Consider the following 14,846-nt stretch of genomic DNA (forward strand, 5'->3'; position numbering starts at 1 on the left):
ACAAAAAGAAGAACATTTCATTTTTCAGTACATTTGAGGGTATGTATGTTCTCTAAAGGGTAACAGAGGCCATTGTTATTTGTAACTTTAAGACAATAAGCTAAAATAAAAGTGGATAGTTACTCAAAGGAGGGAAAATAAGGTGGATGAATAAACAGTGACCTCTGGTTAAGTATGCAGATCTTTCCAGGTGACAGAAAAGAGTGACATTAAACATTTCTTGTTTTTTTTAATACATGATAACCACATAACATGGCATTCAAACCAGAGGTAAAAAAAAAGGAGAATTAAACAACGAGGAAAACTGACACTGACCAGGAAATGAAGAAGTGGCTAATTTAATGTGTTTTGCATCTATTTCATTGCTTTAAAGTTATCTAGAATATATTTAAATGTACAGTAAAACATGATTTTGTTGTTGTCTATTTACATCTATTTGAATTTACATTACATCGATTAATATGGCAGAAGCTTTTATCCAAAACATCTTACAAGTGAGCACAGCGCCGAAGCTTCAGCATAGTGGGAGACAGAGAAGTACTCCATCTATTCAATGTGCAGGGAAATGAGGTAAAGAAGTGAAATGATGCAATAAGAAAACCCTACTGAGACATGTTGGTGTGTTGGAGGTGTTAAAGAGGAGCTGTTCTTTAAGATGGGTCTTCCTGAAATTCATTTTCAAGGATTAAATCAGCTTTTTTATGGCAGGTTAGATGCAGCTTGTTTATTTATTTGCTCTGGTGACCTTTATTTCTCTGTATGAAACTGCTGAATCTTCTTCTCAGTTTTAAAAGTGAGAGTTGAACTTTTTTTCCCCTTCATCACGAGGCCCTGCAGGGGATCTGTTGGACTATTTGTTAGAGTTACATAGAGGAGGTTTGAATAAAAATGGGACAAGCTGCTGACACACTTCTCATTGATAGTAATGTTTTCTCTCTCTCTCTCTCTCTCTCTCTCTCTCTCTCTCTCTCTCTCTCTCTCTCTCTCTCTCTCTCTATCTCTTCGAGTCGCTTTTCTTGTAATGTACTGCAATATATTCTCTGTTTTTTTCCCCATCCAGAAACGCCGGACAAAGAGAACATAAGCAACAACTCGATTGTTTCGGTCTCCAAACACCAGAATAAGGTAATTCCTCCGACACTCAACAACTTGACACACACTGATTATTTATTACAGGCTAACTTTATCTAATGTAGTGTTACCACATGTTATGAAAGACGGAGAGTGGCTGTTGGCCTGGTTCCTATCTTGAAGGGTGTCATTGGAAATTTTAGAGATTAAATCTCTGCTCTAACTCATTTTGTCATTGCTTCTATTTTACGTGACGTAACAGCATCCTTTAGTGTTCGTGGCCTCTTCAGCAGAGTTTGGAAATAAGCGCGGGATGTGAAGTTTGCTTAAAGTTGGTCTAAATATAACAAGGTGGCTGGAGTCCTTGTCTCCATCCAGAAGTTCCTGCCCCACCTTTCTCCTGTTTTTGTTTCCTGGCCACTGGGTTGATAACGTGGCACTACAGTAGATTTATGGTGCTCCCTGTTTTGTTCCTAAGGTCACAGCATGGCTACCAGATTGTTCTGTTATGTAACAAACAGCTTGAATTTACTTTTAACATATAAATTATAACTATGAAAGCCCAGCGTCTTTGGCTACTGAGTGGACTAATATTTTTGTGAATAAATGATGAGGCTTTAAAGCCTTCACATAAATGCATGAGTTAACGATGCTCACTGAGGCATGCACAATGCATTTTAAATGTCACAACCCTGCAGCCCACCCTGTGGTCCCAGTGGGGGGAAAAACACGCACAACACAATATCTGTGTCCCATTTACGCACTTGAATGCATCAGTCAAGACTCTGGGAACATACTATTATTTTAACTCAGGAGCATTATAGAAAGCCGTGAGTTCAATTAAAATTGACAGGTAATAAACACATAATGTAAACCGAGCGCTGAGGAAGACATCCTGCGGCCCACGGTGAGGGGAAAAACACCCGTTATTTACCTTGACTTGTCTGACATGTTGTTTCCCTGATGTCTTTATTTTCCAATTACTGGACTGCTGTGTTTGGCATCAACAACCCTTTAATTTCACCCAGTTCCTGTGATGTTAAGTTTTCTGTCAATGTCATTGTCATCCATGAAGTGTTTTATTTTAGTTCGACTTATTTATGTTTTATTTTATTTTGCAGAAGTCATTCATTGAAAGTCCAGCCAAACCCCACCCCAAATGCATTTCTCAGGTAGTAAACCCAGTGACCTTCTGTTTGTAGATCGATGTCGATCATTGCTATTTACTGTAAGGTGGTGCATGTGCTCAGTAGGACTCTATTGTGCTGTGATTTGACTCCAGTCCTACTGTGCAGGTGCCCTCGGAGAAGATCTTGCGAGCTGGGAAGATTATCCGTGACATCATCCTGTCCAGGGCGCCTCACATGATCAGAGACAGGAAGTACCACCTGAAAACATACAGGTTGGTGGACATTTTAATGCAAATGATTTGGGAGAGATTGCATTTAGCCTTTGGTCCCCCCCATCCCTTTTATATATTAATATTACATATTTATTTTACTTTTTCACATACACACATTTGATGATGCTTCAACTCTTTTATTTTCTTATTGATTATTCTTAAACATTTCACACCACCTAGAGAATCACCACCTGACCTTTCTTCAAGCTCCGCAGTCCCTCCTCCAGCTTACTGTTTTGGTCTCACAAATGTACTGTTTTGGTTGAATCTCTCACTTCTCATCTGCATCGTTTTCAGACACAGCTAGCAGCTCTCAAAACATTTATCAAAACCCACTGTTTGCTACCTGCCACAGTCATTTTTCACAAAGCAGAGCTGAAGAAGAGTGAATATCTGACTTACACTCCTCAGATAGACACAAACATGCCTCCAAATAAATGATAATGTTATCATACTACATGTCAGTGTTGTCTTTACAGCTTATTGTAAAACCTCAGTGTCCAAATCAGTTTATACCTGAAGGTGAAGGTTATGTTTGGTTGTGTTGCTGCCAAGTGCATATTCCTTTGTTGTATACTCATATTTGGGTGGGCTGCTTAATAATATCTCATTGCATGATCAAATCCTTTTATTTTTTGTGCATTATTTTGATGAGATTAATTCCATTTATACACAGTTTATACTGTGAGAGAAACATAAAAGCTCTTCAACCTGTTTAGAAGACGAAGAATAGGAAAAAAACAAAAATGGAACTGATTTAACTGAGTCCCAAACAGAGAATGAACCAATATTCGATAATACATGACTAATAATAACGTGTTTCTCTCCTAGGCAGTGTTGTGTCGGGACAGAGTTGGTCGACTGGCAAATGCAGCAGAGCTCATGCGTCCACTCTCGCGTTCAGGCTGTGGGCATGTGGCAGGCGCTGCTGGAGGAAGGTGTTCTCAACCATGGTGAGACACAGCGTGGTGCCTGCGTCCGTGCACATGTCGGCCACGTGTGTGAGCCAGAGATTTTAAATCTAAGCCTTGTTGCCTGTTGTCATTGTGACGCAGTGGACCAGGAGCTCAGCTTCCAGGACAAGTACCTCTTCTACCGCTTCCTGGACGATGAACAGGAGGACGCCCCTGTGCCCAGTGAGGAGCAGAGACAGGAGAGCCAAGAGGAGCTGCAGGACACCCTGCTCCTCCTCTCACAGATTGGACCTGACGCCCACATGAGGATGATCCTGAGGAAACAGTAAGGCTTTTAAAAGCAGAACCCTCGAGAGCATCATTTAATAAAGTGAATCAGTGAGATGCTGGTATGAGTTTGTTTATGTGTTTCCCGTTTTCCAGTCCATCCGAAAGAACAGCGGATGATTTAGAGATCATTTATGAAGAGCTGCTCCACATAAAGGCCTTATCTCATCTGTCCACCACTGTGAGTAGAAATGCTCAGCCCCTCACTCCTTCTTTGTCAGATTTCAGGGGGTGGTGACAAATCAAGGAAAAGATCCGAGAATACAAACACGCACTTTATGTATATGTTTTTCATCATGGACAGTCTTTATAAATGTTTGGGGAAATGTTTTGCAGGTAAAGTCAATTGTGTGTCACTGCTGCTGCAATTAATTCAAATTTAAAAACAAGTATTTTGTGAATTTCTGGAAACTGTGTCCCTTTTTTATGGATAATATTACTCAGATTTGATTTTGGAAAATCTATTTTACATGAGTGGGTACTGAATAGCAGAAAAGTAAAACTTTCTATTTGCACTTGTACTCTTTTTGGTTGCTCCCTGTTGTACCAGTAAGTAAAACAAATGTGTTTTAATATCGCTCTTCTTGTCTTTTATCTTCTCCCCTGCTTGCCCAGGTGAAGAGAGAGCTGGCAGGAGTGCTCATCTTTGAGTCTCATGCAAAGGCAGGGACAGTGTGTAAGTATTTCAATTAAAAAAAAACTGTTGTGTGTAATTAATTCATAGATGCATAACAGAGTCAATAGTAAGCCAACAAATACCAGATGACACTTTATTTTATCAGTGTTCAATCAAGGGGAGGAGGGCACATCGTGGTATATTATTCTGAAGGGCTCAGTCAACGTCGTCATCTATGGAAAAGTAGGTGTTTCTTCAAAATAAACATCCTAAGAATGTGTCAGTGCTTCAAGATAAGTGTGTTGATGAGTGGTTGTAACGGATGAGCATGCTGTTCTCCTCAGGGTGTTGTCTGCACGCTCCATGAAGGAGACGACTTTGGGAAGCTGGCACTTGTCAACGACGCCCCCCGTGCTGCTTCCATTGTCCTGCGAGAGGACAACTGTCACTTCCTGAGAGTAGACAAGGAGGACTTCAACAGGATTTTGAGAGTGAGTTTCTGTTCAACAACATCAACTGATAGTATTACAGAAACAGCAAAAAAGCACTACTGCCCTCTGTTGGTGAAAACTCAATAAAGCAGCCTTTGGGCAACCATACCAGTCCTCTGCACCCTTAAGCTTTTTCATTGCAATAAATACAATTTTTTTTTTTTACAATGATGCATGTCACTTAAAACAAGAGATAAAAGGCTGATTTAGCTGTGGATAGAAACTTGTTTGCGTAAAAAACTTTCATGTGGGAGCTTTAACACCATCATAAATTACCTGCTAGAAAATTAATTCAGCATTTCTTTGAATTATTACGATCAACAGAGTCATGCTCCAGCTGATCTGCCCAGTGTTATGCCACTATATCTGCAGTAGCAACAATTACAGCTAGTTCCGATTCAGAGCGGCGAGGCTCAAATCTATGCAATTTAAAGATGATTGGTGATAGCGTAATGGAGTAAACTCTGCGTTCAGTCTGACATGTCATTTTCACTTGGCTGCCAAAGAGACCGCTCATGTCCACTTCACACAATCAGATAGAACTTACACACAATCCTTCAGTTCATTGTAAATATTGTGATTATCATGGCTATATCATATTGTTTAACTGTCACGATCAACTCAAACATCATCTACACAGTTCAGGACTCTGAAATTGCGTGATTTCTGTGTTTCGTGTTTGTGTGTTTGTGTATATGTTTAGGACGTTGAGGCCAACACTGTGCGTCTGAAGGAGCACGGTCAGGACGTTCTGGTGTTAGAGAAGAGTCTCAGCAGCAGTCGAACCTCCGCCCAGGGAACCTCGTCCTCACATTACAAGTAAATGTTCCCACCACTGTGCTGCTCTCTGCTGAACAGGTGTACATCACAGTGTACATTCACCTGGCAGTTGTTTGTTGAACTAAATGGAGTCGTAGTTAAAACAGAAACAATAATTTCTTTGTCTGAAAAGTGTCTCCTCTTGTTGCTGTTGTTGATCTTGAGGCCTAAATTCTGGTGTGATCAAATGAACCACACTCATCTTTAAGTTTACCATTCATCCTGTGAACTTTTGAAATTCTATCTCATTATCCTGAGAAGTTTTTATATATATATATATATATATATATATATAGAGAGAGATAGATAGATAGATAGATAGATAGATAGATAGATAGATAGATAGATAGATAGATAGATAGATAGATAGATAGAGATCTTAATCAACCTGTTAGCATGAGAAAATAAGCTTAGTTAGCTGAGGATAAGGACAGCACAGTGGAGCAGTGATGACGGTTTGGGGTTGAATCACAGATAAGTGGATGGATGGATTGATCTCAAGTTAAACGGATTAGATTTAGAAGTGCTTTAGTTTCTTGTTTTTCTTTGATTTATTTTCAGATAGTAGGTTTTAGTCTTTTCAAAGGATATCTGAACAACAACAAAAAAAACAAACAGAATATAATCCCTAAAAACAGTGCAACTCCCTGGAGGACACTGGAAGCAAATGAAAATGTTTCCTAATGGCACAGACAGCAGACGCACAGAGCAATCCTGTGAACTGCAGCCAACAAGTGTTATCTCAATAGAGGCATCTGTCACTGCTCAACAGTTGCAGTAATATGGAGAAACACATTAATGGTAATGATGGTCTAGCTCTTAAGGGGACAAGAAGGCCTGGCAAGTCACAATTACTCGTCCGGGGTCACCCTCTAATCAGCTCCGCTCCTCACACATGAGAGTGTCAAGACCGCGCTCTCCCCCACAAGTGGGGAAGGCACAACACCGCTTGTGTAGCTCGCTCTTGTGTTGCTGCTATCAAGTAATGAAAACAGCTGAGGCTGGATTGTGTTGATTCTCCTTCACAAAGAAGATGCCACCCACCTTTTTTTTCCTTTTTTCGTGGCTTCTCTGACAGCTCTTAGCCTGGTCTCCCCTCAATCTTCACGCCGGCCAAGAACTCTGTGATTGTAAATAGGATTGTTATCAAATGAAGCAATCACAGACACATGTTCAAGTAACACAAATCGGTCGAGGGCCATAGCCGTGTCATTAAGCATTAAGAGCCAGTGTTTCTTGATTAGTGAAGGGTGTGTTTTATTCTGTGTTGCTCCAGATACAAGGTAATGTCGGGGACGCCGGAGAAGATTTTGGAGCACCTCCTCGAAATGATGCGGTTGGATTCTCAATTCACAGAGTCAGGTACAGCGCAGTATAAAAAATTCAGTACGGCAATATTAGTGCCATCTAATATAATCTATCAATATGACAACCATTTGCTATGAAGGGTTTCCTTCCATGCGGTGTATTTACTGTCTCCTCTGCTCTCCCCGGCTCAGCCTCTGTCCTCTGCCCTGCTGCTCTGCACTGACCTGTTTGTTCTCATCTTTAATTAGCCACACATCACAGAGCTGATCTAATTACTCCCGCTTGTGTGGATACATATGGTTTTCCTTTTCCTGCAGAGGTGACAGAGACAGGGCCATGTGGTTCAGGGCTCTGGACACTCTTTGATCTGCCCTTACTCTGGCATCACAGGGGTTTGACATGAGCCCCTCTCTCTCTTTTATTGTCACAGACTCAGCCTTAGACGACTTTGTCCTCATGCACTGTGTCTTCATCCCAAACAGTCGACTGTGTCCAGTTTTGATGGCCCAATATCCTTTCAGAAGGCTGCTTACTAATGTTTTGTTTTTTTTAATTGTCATAAGAAAACCAAAACAGTTACAACTAGTTCAACTACATTGTTTTGATCCTTAACTGCTGCGCACCTATCATGCCCAGGCCTTGCAGGGCTCCGAACAGGAAAAGCTGGATTACATGCTAAACAACAAGCGCAGGGTGATCCGCCTGGCGAAGCAGTGGGCCACAGTGCACGCAGATCACCTGCAGGAGGAGGGGGATTTGGTGACCTTCCTAGAGGTCAGCTTTTAGATAGGACAGCTCATATGACACCAGTAGCAACGGCAGCCATGTTTGATAATCAATGTAGAGTAAATTATTGATTTTTTTTTTTTTTTAACAATGTTTTTATTAATTTCCAATAAGAACATACAAAGCACATTGACATATGCCACACAAGTTGCACAATGAGATGCAGGTGAACCTCGCTGCATACACATACATACAGAAAAGATAAACACGCACACAAACATACATACATAAAATAATAACAATAATAAATAAAATAGAATAAGATAAAATAAAATAAAATTGTCACACACAGAATAGCTCTACAGATAAATATAATCTATTGTTGCTTGAGAAAGTCCATTAAGGGCGCCCACACTTCTTCAAATTCTTGTACTTTACCCCTGATTACATAAGATAGCTTTTCTAGTGTAACATACATTGCCATCTCTCTAATCCAAGATTGTGTAGATGATATTTCAGTGTCTCTCCAAGACAAAGCAACCATCTTCCTGGCCTGCAGGAGGCCAAAGTTGATCAGAGTCTTACACATTAACAGAAAAGCAATCTGGGTATATCCCTAAAATACAAAGTTTTGCTACACAGGGTACCTGAATACCTGTAATTTTACTTAGAGTGTGAACAACCATTTTCCAAAAAGTTACCAGTTTGGGACATTCCCATACACAATGAATTAAAGTACCTTTCTCAGTCAAAAATTTAAATTATTGATATTTATTTGTATTTTAGGTTTTTGCATTAAAATTTACAGACCAGCAACATGTACAGTAACAATGCACAAAGTCAGAAGGTGTGTCCTCTCTAGGAAATCAGTTAGTCGTAAGGTGAAGTGACATATGGTTAAAAAAGGCCAGTGAGTTAAATTATTTTTATTATAAAAGCTGTAACATACGTATTTTTAGACAACAAGAAGTACAACTGGTAATGAGACAAACCCAAAAATAGTCAGAAGACACACACACATTGATGTACTTTTAATTGCACAATTATGTCACTTAATTTCAAGCATGTTAAAGAGTCATGTAAATAAATACAAATGCATTTTGATCAGGACCACGTATATTATATTGTCAGTTACTAGAAGTAAATGGACACTTGTTATACATTTATCTCATGAAAATAAAGAGCAGAGCTAGGTCTGGCTATTTTTGTGTTACTTTTCCTGTCCCTTTAGTTTGGAGACTAAAAATTATACTTCCTTGGCAATTAGACCATGTTTTTGTCTCTAATCTGACCCCTGAATGTGTATGTGCTGCCTGATAAATTAGGGATTTATGCAATACATTTTGATGGTCATTTTGTGACAGGTAATAGTTTTATTTAACAGCAGTAAAGGTAAATACAAGATTCCTGACACATAGATACACCAAAGCAGTTTTTACTACTTCTGAAATGTCTTTAACGGTTCTCTTTTGCAGGAGTTTCTCATGGCGGTATCTAATGATGCCAAAGCGATTCCAGCCCTCAGGGATCAGGTAACGGAGCTTGAGAGAATTGTAAAGCGCAAGTAAGTTATGACTTTGTTTTTTCTTTTCTTCTTTTTTCATGGTGGAGGATTAAGTTGGATGAAAATTACCTTAATCCCAATTTGCATTCCTAATATTTTGTACTCACCATGACCCCCTTGAATCCTCAATATTTGTGAATATTTTCCCTCCCCATGTTATTGTAACATGGTTGGTTCAACAGAACCTTGGGTTTAAGTTTGGCTTATTTTTCTCATGTTGCAGCTCTGATGATGCCAGAGTCTCACTGAAAAAGGTATGAGGCCAGTGCTTTTACTTTCAAATAAAATATGATGGACTTTTTTTTTTATTGTAATGTTCACACTTCTGAACTCTTTGCACTTTGTCACAGCACAAAATCCTACTGAGGCAGTTCAGTATGGGAGATGACAAGCTTCAGAAACGTCAGCCCATTAAGAGTAATGACGAAAGTAAGTAAAGGACGCGTCTCCCAGAAGTTTAATGTTGCCATATCAAACCTATTGTGGGTTCCTTTTACCTTGGTCCTAATCAGACAAACACTTGTGTTGGAGTGGGTATTGTTTCTGTACATTTAAAGCAGCAGCAGGAATGACCACTGCTATGTAGTGGATGTATCAACACAGATATTTTCACTCCTTGACTCAGAGACTTGGTGTAACAAATTTGATTTGGCAATGGTGACAGATGCTGATTGAATATTTTTTGTTTTCCAATCGGTTCCTGGTGACACATACTGAATTAACATGTGGAGCTTGACACACCACTGACGATCTCTATTTTTGTTCTGAATCCCGACTCCAGTTCTGTTCAAAGTCTACTGCTGCGACCATACCTACACCACAATCCGAGCCCCAGTGGCCACCTCAGTCAGGGAGGTCATCGGTGCTGTGGCTGACAAACTGGGGTCAGCAGAGGACCTGCTCCTGGTCGGCCTCAGTTCGGCAGGAGGTGAGATCAGCGGCAGCTACATGTTAACCAAGACGGCACAAGGGAGAGCCAAAGCAGGGTGTTAAACTAATTAATCCCAGGCTGATTTAGTGGGAATCAAACCGCCCGTTGCTGTGGGTTTGCTGACTGTGAACAGTAGGTGCTAAAGAATGGCCTTTAAAACAGCTTGAGAAAAAAAAAACTGAGCTCAGTTTTTCCCATAACATTCAACATGTGGCTGTTGGCTTCTCCTTACTGCAGAGATTTTCCTTTGTCTCTGCACTATTGCAGCTCTTACAGTACTTGTCCACACTGGACCTGCACTCATCATTCACATACCACCTGCAAGTAAACAAGAACAAAGCAGAAGCTGCTCTCTGCTGCTCTGATTTTTTTCTTTCGCCAAAATGTAGTCCCTAATACTTCAGAAACTTTTGTACGATTAAATCCAGTAAAAAAATATGAAGTCCATCCCTGTTTTTTTCATAAACTGTAAAACTTATTAAGCCATTTTCCTCCCACAATTTTTACTCAATTGACACCAAATTTACTGCACTACATCTTCAGACTGCCCTCCACAAAAATACCACATGGGGTTTTGATGTTTGAGAAATTGAGCCAACAGTGCATGAAAACATTTGACTGTAAACACTGTAGTACTGTAAACATTATACCAGCAAATTCTTGCTATAAACATTTTCAATCTTCTTAAAAAAACCTGAATTTTTGAAAATGTTTTGAATTCGGCTCTTATGTGAACAACTGGAGTCAATGTAAGAATGGTGTTTTTAAACATCAGATTTTCACTTATGGAGGAAAACACTTATTGTTAAAAAACAAGTGACCAACATTTCCATGCTGTCAAGATGCAATTTCTATCAGATTTTTCTCTTGGTAACAAAATTTTTGACGTTTTGACAATTTTTGAAATCTGCCTTGACAACTGCTGTCACCCTGGTGACTGCCTGAGTCCATTTGTGAAGCCACACACCAGTTCTTACCTCTGGCCAATTAGCTCCATGTGTTAGGGGACGGCTCTTAGTGTCAGAGGTTATGAGTTCAAGTGACCATTGCTGCAAGGCAGCTTCAATGAAAATGGGGTATTGTCCCATACTGTCATCCTCCCTCAGTGTTATTAGCTCTGCAAAGGCTTGAAGCGTATTCTGTAAAAAGATTTTTCCACACTGAGATTCTGAGTATTTTTCGAGGTGAAAAAGCAGTTTCAGACAAAGACATAGTAATGCAATAACCTGACATTGGCACAAAGACCAAATGACGACCAAATGTTACGGCAGTTCCGAGCAGTAGTTGTGAAGACATTTTATTAAAAACCACAAATCAAAGAAAAGTCACATGACCACTGAAGTCAGTAGACTTCCTCCACTGGGCATTATGAAAAAATAATGTCAGGCTGAGCCATGAAGGACTTTGCATTAGATGAATGGCGAGCAGCATTTTCCAGAAAACAACAATAACAAATAATAATAATTTTACGACCCTGATGTGTTATGTTGTTTTCTTCTTGCAGAGAAAGTGATCTTCAAGCCCAACGATGTTTCCGTGTTTTCCACTCTCAGCATAAATGGTCGACTGTTTGCCTGCAGAAGGGACCAGCTGGATTCTCTGGTGCGTTAAAGTCTCAGAAAACACACAGGTTTTCCATGCTTTTCACAGCCACCTACAGTACCTTTTGAGAAATCCAGTGAATGCAGAGGTTGTGGCAGCCATATAAATGAACATTTTAAATAATTTCCCACCTATTTTTATGTTGTTTTGTTAACTTCTGTTCAACATTTGCTCTGTTTTGACTCATCAACACGTGTTTCTGTTGATTTGTTTTTTTTACATTTCAAAACCAGAATTCCCAAAACAGTAAATTACATAATTGTAAAATATAAACAACAATTAACAACAGTGTTTTCTCTGTTTTTAGACCCCTTTACCTGAGCAGGAAGGTCCCTCTACAGGTTCACTGGCAACCTTCGAACTGATGAGCTCTAAGGATGTGGCTTACCATATGACCGCCTATGACTGGGAGCTTTTCCACTGTGTACATGAGGTATAAGTGAGAGACCGGGTGTTTTCAGCAGAACTTATTCACTAATTCCTTGTCAAGCTTGGTTGACAAGTAATTAAAGACTTGTTGCACTGGTATAACATAAATAAGAGTTTAATTAGTTTGGCTGTGTTTGGTTAATCTGCTTTTCTATTCACAAGAAGATCAGTTGTGTTTTTCTTTGGTATTTTACAGCTTGAACTCATCTATCACACATTTGGGAGGCAAAACCTCAAGAAAACCACCGTGAACCTGGACCTGTTCCTGAGAAGGTTCAATGAAATTCAGTTTTGGGTTATCACTGAGATGTGCATGTGTTCCCAGCTGAGCAAGCGGGTGCAACTTCTCAAGAAGTTCATCAAGATCGCAGCCCAGTGAGTGCACCTCGTTTCCACTGTCCATTCTCATCTATATTTAATTTGACCCTGATTGCACTGTTGTTTATTTGCTCCCTTCTCCTACTTTTTCATGTTTACTGTCAAAGCTGTAAGGAGTACAGGAATCTAAACACCTTCTTTGCCGTGATAATGGGCCTGAGTAACCCAGCAGTGAGCAGGCTGAGTCAGACCTGGGAGGTGGGTATATGTCAACTCGATCTCCTCTAAATTAGTCTTTATTAGAGAGTAATGCGTTAACCTCCCCTGTTATTTGTGTCCACAGAAACTTCCCAGCAAATTTAAGAAGTTTTACAGTGAATTTGAAAACTTGATGGTGAGCAGAAATGACTAATTTTCTACTCCAAGGCATACATTTTCTCCATCTGCTATTGGTTTTCTTTTTAGTCCAAACAAACGCCGAGTAAGAAATCATCAGGATTGTTGCACTGTCAGCTGGTCACTGCAGTTGAGTGTGGATTTAGCAGCATCCACTTTGGCCAGGAGGACTGTGATGGATGCGTTTAACATAGCAGCAATGACAGATCTCAGAACAGTGTGACCTTTTCCACAGGACCCGTCCAGGAACCACAGAGCATACCGACTGACAGTTGCCAAGCTGGAGCCTCCCATCATTCCCTTCATGCCGCTGCTGATCAAAGGTCAGCGCCATTTCATTTGATGACCATTTATTTTTAATGTGACATCATTGTTTTGTGCTTTTCTTAAAAAACTGATATGCCTTTTGCTCTAACCTTACTCGCCCTTTTTTTTTTTTTTTTTCAGATATGACATTCACTCACGATGGCAACAAGACATTTATCGATAGTTTGGTCAATTTTGAAAAAATGGTGAGGCTCTAAAGGTGCAGATCTTTTATCTTTATCCCTGATATCGATTGCTGATTATATAGCCCTTTGTCTTTCAGCGAATGATAGCCAACACGGTGAAGATAGTGAGATTCTGTAGGAGCCAGCCATTCAGTAAGTTCCCAGTTGATCTTCCGATAAAGACGAGACATTTTTCCTCATGATTTGACCCAATTTTTCTGCAACACTTTCCATCCCTGTGTAATTAGGTCCAGATTCATCTCTGACCAGCAAGAACCATCCAGAGGTTCAGGCTTACGTTCGCCAGCTCAACGTGATCGACAACCAAAGGACGCTAACCCAGCTCTCACACAGACTTGAGCCTCGCAGGTCTTGAACCCACTCAGGGACAGAAGTGTTACACTCGGATGCTGCTTCACTACATGATGTGTTCTTACATTGATGAATCTACTCCATTACAGACGATCACATGGAGGCACTAATGACGTATCATGTAATGAGACATTGTCTCAGATGCCATTGCCTGACTTGTGAAGCCTTTTATTACAGTAATTTGTGATATTTTGACAACAGTAATTGTTGGCGGGTGAAGTACCTCTCATATCACTGTGCTGCAGATATCATAATCTCCAACTTAAACGAGAGACATTTGAAAGATGTTTTTTTTTTGTGTGGGGGGGGGGGGGGGGTCTCATTCATCAGATTATTGTGTAACATTTCAGATGTAAACACTATGTGATGCTGATGCTTTAAAAATGCAAAGTCTCAATTATATTCCTGATATTCAGTTGTTTCATAGCTTTTGTATCAAACAATATTTATACATATTTAAGTTTGTGAGATTCCTATGTGTTTGTTATGTATTTATTCTGACATCAGCATGCAAAAGATTATGATTGTTTGACTTTCTATTTACGTAAACACATTTATCTTTGTCTGAATGTCCGGAAATTTTTTGTGTGCTGTAAATATTAAATATTTTAGATGTATTTGTGCCAGTAGTAGTCTATAATTCATCATACAGTAAACATGGGTCTGTACATTAACGCATGCAGTTACCAGGTACAAATTGAATATAAATATTCCCTCTCACCATTATTGGTATGGTACGGCATGACATACTCTTTTAAAAACAGGTTTGAACATGCTTAACAAAATAAATCCCTAGCATTAAATTCCGTGACAAGTTAAAAGTAAACCAAACATAAAATCAATGAGAACAAACAGCATAATAAAAACACATATTTGCAGCTTCATTTTCAGACAAGAAATAGGAATCTGTTCAGAGTTGCAAAAAGAAACATACAAACTGGATGAAGCGGGGGACCTGTACTGGTCCACCGACCACACATTGAACACCACCAGTGTCCCAGGACAGTGGCGGTAGACGGGCTCAGAGAGGTTGTCCCACTTTCCTCCAGCGGGCGGAGCTGTTGTCATA

At 39.9% G+C, this 14,846-nt stretch overlaps 1 protein-coding gene across 2 annotated transcripts in view; it reads left to right on the plus strand.

Moving 5' to 3' along the window:
- Positions 1-14,394, plus strand: part of rapgef4a (Rap guanine nucleotide exchange factor 4a) — a 36,623-nt gene extending 22,229 nt beyond the window's left edge. Inside the window, exons 6-31 of one of the 2 annotated variants that reach the window (XM_085764521.1) lie at positions 1,061-1,125; positions 2,193-2,243; positions 2,367-2,473; positions 3,305-3,426; positions 3,529-3,712; positions 3,811-3,895; positions 4,330-4,390; positions 4,497-4,573; positions 4,675-4,821; positions 5,525-5,640; positions 6,917-7,002; positions 7,379-7,457; positions 7,572-7,722; positions 9,150-9,238; positions 9,462-9,492; positions 9,589-9,667; positions 10,020-10,166; positions 11,674-11,771; positions 12,079-12,204; positions 12,397-12,575; positions 12,686-12,776; positions 12,862-12,912; positions 13,150-13,237; positions 13,362-13,426; positions 13,504-13,558; positions 13,654-14,394. In XM_085764521.1, the coding sequence (XP_085620647.1) occupies positions 1,061-1,125; positions 2,193-2,243; positions 2,367-2,473; positions 3,305-3,426; positions 3,529-3,712; positions 3,811-3,895; positions 4,330-4,390; positions 4,497-4,573; positions 4,675-4,821; positions 5,525-5,640; positions 6,917-7,002; positions 7,379-7,457; positions 7,572-7,722; positions 9,150-9,238; positions 9,462-9,492; positions 9,589-9,667; positions 10,020-10,166; positions 11,674-11,771; positions 12,079-12,204; positions 12,397-12,575; positions 12,686-12,776; positions 12,862-12,912; positions 13,150-13,237; positions 13,362-13,426; positions 13,504-13,558; positions 13,654-13,781 (2,558 nt within the window). In that variant the 3' untranslated portion in view covers positions 13,782-14,394. The remainder of the gene's footprint in view (positions 1-1,060; positions 1,126-2,192; positions 2,244-2,366; positions 2,474-3,304; positions 3,427-3,528; positions 3,713-3,810; positions 3,896-4,329; positions 4,391-4,496; positions 4,574-4,674; positions 4,822-5,524; positions 5,641-6,916; positions 7,003-7,378; positions 7,458-7,571; positions 7,723-9,149; positions 9,239-9,461; positions 9,493-9,588; positions 9,668-10,019; positions 10,167-11,673; positions 11,772-12,078; positions 12,205-12,396; positions 12,576-12,685; positions 12,777-12,861; positions 12,913-13,149; positions 13,238-13,361; positions 13,427-13,503; positions 13,559-13,653) is intronic. The other variant, XM_085764522.1, reaches the window with a different exon arrangement.
- Positions 14,395-14,846: the final 452 nt, after the last annotated feature.

This window comes from Trachurus japonicus, chromosome 21, assembly GCF_045865225.1.
Source record: "Trachurus japonicus isolate A0001 chromosome 21, Traja_1.0".
NCBI classification, from domain to species: domain Eukaryota; kingdom Metazoa; phylum Chordata; class Actinopteri; order Carangiformes; family Carangidae; genus Trachurus; species Trachurus japonicus.